Below are 4,824 nucleotides of genomic sequence, written 5' to 3' on the forward strand. Positions count from 1 at the left end.
GTGGGAACTGGGCAAGGGGAGCTATGGAGGGAAAAAAGAGGAACAACTGTAATAACCTGAACAATAAATATTTAATAAATTTTTTAAGATATTAAAAAATATAAAATGCTATAACATAATCATTTATATGAATTACATATATGAAATATAATGTAAATAATACTAAAAGCTATAGTTTTTTTTCTAAGCACTGTTTTAGTTACATCTCAGAAAGTTTGATATGTTGTAATTTTCATAGAATTAAAAGTATTTTCTCAGAAAATAAAAAAGATGTGGTGTATACTAGTATACATGGTGGAATATTATTCAGTCATGAAAAAGATGGACATCCTGTCATTTGCAACAACATGAGTGGACCTTGAGCACATTATTCTAAGTGAGATAAGTCAGAGAAAGACAATTAGGGTATGATATCACTTATATGTGCAATCGAAAAGAAGTGAAACTTAAAAAAAAAAAAACAGAAAGTAAAATGGTGGTTATCTGGGAATGAAGGGGATAAAAATTGATGTTGTTTGAGCGTACAAACTTTCAGTGAGTCATAGTGATCTAATGCACAGTATAATAAATATAGACAAGATATTGTACTATAATTATTAATGTGGGCATATTACAATATAAATGTATCAAAGTAACACATTGTACACCTTAAATTTACACAATGTTACATGTCAAATATGGTCAGTTAAAAATAAGTTAATTTTTAAAACTTTGCAAAGATTTGTGTTTAGGCATGACTCTAAGCTCTAGAATCTTAAAACTGGATGGTCCGCATTCATGACTGCTGGGTGCACCCCTGCTCAGCTTTCAGTCTCATGTATTGATTTAATTAGACTTCCCTCAGGGTTCTAGGAGTGCCTCAATAGTCTCTTATATACTCCCTACAGGCATAATTTTGCATACAATATTACCTAATATTATCAATAACATTGAGCAGCTAGTATGCATGCCTTATGTACAGTAATATATTAAATGCCTTAGATGTATTTTCTCATTTAATCCTTAAAACAATCCTATACAATAGATATTATGGTTATTTTTTTTAATCCTCACCTAAGGATATGTTTTTCACTGATTGTAGAGAGAGGAAGTGAGAGGGAGAGATAGAAATATCGATGTGAGAGAGAAACATTGATCAGTTGCCTCCCTTATGCAAACCCACAACCTGAATATGTGCACTGACGAGGAATCAAACCCTCAACCCTTCAGTACAATGGGACAATGCTCCAACCAACTGAGCCACACTGTCCAGGGCTGTAATATATGATTAATGTTTTCATCACACAGATAAGGAAACTGGAGCTTAAAGAGGCCAAGTAACTGTCTTGATCATCACTCTATTTCCAGTGCCTCGTTCATATAGCGACCTCCCCCATAAAAAACAAATGAATAATTCACTTAGAGAGAAAATTCTGGAATATTGGGAAGCACCAGGAATCCTTCTCCCCACCTAGACAGCAATTGTACTGGCAGAATCTGTCTGATGTAACCATTTAGAGGTCTGGAGTCTATTCAAAGTTAATTTCAGCCTATTTCAGCTTTTAACATTGTAGCAGCTACCAATCCCCACACTCTCCAATCCCACGCCAGCAAGCAGTGCATGCATTCCAAGAGCTGTTTGCAGAAGCCAAAGTGGGCAATAAGACCTCATCCCCCGTCCCCCACCAAAAAAAGAGGCCAAGTAACTTTTCTCAGAGTCATATAGTCAGTAACTGACCAAGCCAAGACTCTGGCCAAAGTCTATCCAACTAGAGAAGGTATGTGCTTAACCATGATGCCAATATTGCCTTATTACAATAGTCATATAATGTTCAAGCCAGCCTGAATTATCAAAAAGAGATTTAAAATATGCCAAGTGCCTTTTATTTAAAAAAATGAAAATTATGATATATGTTTTAGAAATACTTCTATTCAAAGTGGATAAAAGTATTTTAAGCATTAGTGCTTAAAGAAGTAAACATTAGTTATCAGACAAGTTCACTTTTATGAAACAACTCATTTTCCAACAATGCCCATGAGGTGTTTCTGTATTATCTAGTATTCTTAGAACTGCAAAGCAGCTTAATATACCTTCTGGCAGCTTCAGAGTGCAGAAATCATTGGCAACCTCACCATGTTTTTATTTGCCAAATGAAAGTGAAAACACTATTACCTGTTCCATAGTAGCCGTCATTCTATAAGGGATATAGAGTGATCTCAGGCCATACCTACTACCTCAAAAGCCATACACACAGGTGCTCATGCACACACATGTGAACATATGGACATGTGTGTGCATACACACACATAGATCTAAAATTGGGCAATGGAGAAACCTGGAATAAAATATTCTGAGACAAGCATAGCCTGATGCTATGGGTAACTTTAGGAAAAATTCTGAAGCAAGCAAAGTTTATGTAGGGCAAAAGCTACTTGTATTGCTATTAATAATACTAGCTAACATTTGGAGAATACTATGAGAATACTATGTGTGAGAAACCCTTCAATGAACATGAATTTATTGATATCTCACACCAATCCTATGAGATAGGCACTGCTATTATTCCCACTTTACAGCTGAGGAGAATGAGGCATAAAGGTATTGTTAGGCCCTAGCTGGTTTGGCTCAGTGGATAGAGCGTCTGCCTGCGAACTGAAGGGTCCCGGGTTCGATTTCAGTCAAGGGCACGTACCTTGGTTGCAGACTCCCGGCCCTGGTAAGGGGTGCATGCAGGAGGCGAGGCAACCAATAGATGTATTTCTCTCACGTCAGTGTTTCTGTCTCTCCTCCTCCCTTCCATTCTAAAAATCAATGTCGGGGGCGGGGCGGGTAACAAAGGCCAGGCATTGTTAGGTAACATGTTAAAGTTCACAAAGCTACTGGTAAGAGAGAACTGAAACAGTCTAGTGTCAGAGTCCATGTTCAAACTACCACTAATACTTCCCCAGAAATACTACTGCTAATGAATGTTCATACTCTTATGTCCCTGATCCTGTACTAAGCACTCTACATACATTATGTCATGCTAGAGGCCCAGTGCATGGATTCGTGCACCAGTGGGGTCCCTCAGGCTGGCCTGTGGGGATTGGGCCAAAACCAGCTCTCCAACATTGCCCAAGGGGTCCTGGGTTGTGAGAGGGTACAGGCCAGGATGAGGGACCCCACTGGTGCAGTGGGCTTCTAGTATGCATATAAGATCTTTGGTTAATCTCTTCCCGCTCTGAGATTCATCAGTCTGTTCCATGTTTCCATGCCTGTGTTTTCTGCTCCTGCATTGAGCGTCTGCCCCCTGGTGGTCAGTGCACATCATAGCTACTGGTCAGTTAGTCAGCTGGTTGGCGGGTTGCTTAGGCTTTTATATATATAGACATGTTTTGAGGTTGGAGGTTTTATTTCTAAATTGTTATGCAGCATCTCATTTGATCTTTAAAACAATCCCATGAAGTACCTATTATTTGTGTCCATTTTACAGATGAAAATACTGAGGCCCAGCCCTGACTGGTTTGGCTCAGTAGATGGAGCATCAGCCTGCAGACTGAAGGGTCCCAGGCTCGATTCCGGTCAAGGGCACATGCCTGGGTTGCTGGCTTGATCCCCAGTGGGGAACATGCAGGAGGCAGCCAATGATTCTCTCTCATCATTGATGTTTCTATCTTTCCCTCTCCCTTTCTCTCTGAAATCAATAAAGATATATTTAAAAATAAAAATTAGAAAACTGAGGCCCAGAGAAGTGAAGTAATTTGGCACACAGGCAAAAGTATCAACTGAGTTTCAGTAAACCCCCTATAAGTACAGTAAGGATCCATGTAATATAAAATAATGCAATGTAAGTTAATATACAATTTCTACCTCAGGGTCAGGTTCTCTCAGCTTTTCAAAGCCTCTGTCCTAAAGTGTTAATAGAAAAAAGTAACAATAGACTTTCCTTTCTTCCCAACTCAGGGGGAATACAGTGACCCTCTGAAGCAGCCAGTTCCCCTTAGTAGGGAAGCACACCATACAAGCTTTGTCACCAGAAGCCGGCTTTCAGGGCTTGGTATCTAAAAGAGTTTTGTTTTCTTTTGAAAATGGTTTCAGGAAAAGCCAAACTAGCAAGCCACCACTGGAGCCACCAATCTCAACCATGGTTTCTGTAAAATGCTTCCTCTATTTAAGAGTGAAAATAAACCAAGAACTTTTACTACAACACTGTCTTCACTAGCAGAGTGAAAAAACAATGACAACAAGAATGGCAATCTGGGTGGGCTTACCTCCACTTGAAGGGTTACACATCCTTTCAGGAAGTCATTGATGTTGTTGATGCAGTCAGCTTCTGTTTGGGGCTCCAGACAGTACTAGAGAAACATGGTCAAGTGTCACTTGGAGACTGTCATCCCAGATCAAACATACCATATTCACCATTCACTAATAACTGCACAGGCAGGCTTTTTTAAGGCAGGGAGCTACATTGCTGTCAATCCAGGAAGAGAAATAACCACCAAAGGAAGTGATGCAAAAATCTAAACCGTTGGTCTTTATTTCAAATGTCACCAAACCTTTAGTCTCAAGCCATCTCTACTTATAAACTTTTTCTCATGCTTTTTGCCTGAGTATGGTGATAGCAAATCAGAGAAACCCAGATAGGTTTTTGAGTTGGGTTTTGCTTTCAACTTACTACCTCGCTCCCTCCTCTTCATGATGATTTATTCAAGAATATTTTACCCTTTGTTTTTCTCTGCATCTGATCACAAAAATCTACACTTTACCACTATTTTCTCACTGCTTTTTAAGTTTAAGAAATTATAAGTAAGTCAACTTTTTTCAATAAAAATACAAACTAGTTCAAGAAGGCAAAAGAACTATAC

The 4,824-nt window shown here is 38.8% G+C and overlaps 1 protein-coding gene across 1 annotated transcript in view; it reads right to left on the minus strand.

The window, feature by feature from the left end:
• The window catches only part of ARHGEF6 (Rac/Cdc42 guanine nucleotide exchange factor 6), a gene marked incomplete at its 3' end in the record, with an annotated part of 117,098 nt that overhangs the window by 111,162 nt on the left and 1,112 nt on the right, over positions 1–4,824 (minus strand). Inside the window, exon 2 of the mRNA XM_015565389.1 lies at positions 4,231–4,314. Within this exon, the coding sequence (XP_015420875.1) occupies positions 4,231–4,314 (84 nt within the window). The remainder of the gene's footprint in view (positions 1–4,230; positions 4,315–4,824) is intronic.

Source organism: Myotis davidii, unplaced genomic scaffold (assembly GCF_000327345.1).
Source record: "Myotis davidii unplaced genomic scaffold, ASM32734v1 scaffold740, whole genome shotgun sequence".
Classification (NCBI taxonomy): Eukaryota; Metazoa; Chordata; class Mammalia; order Chiroptera; family Vespertilionidae; genus Myotis; species Myotis davidii.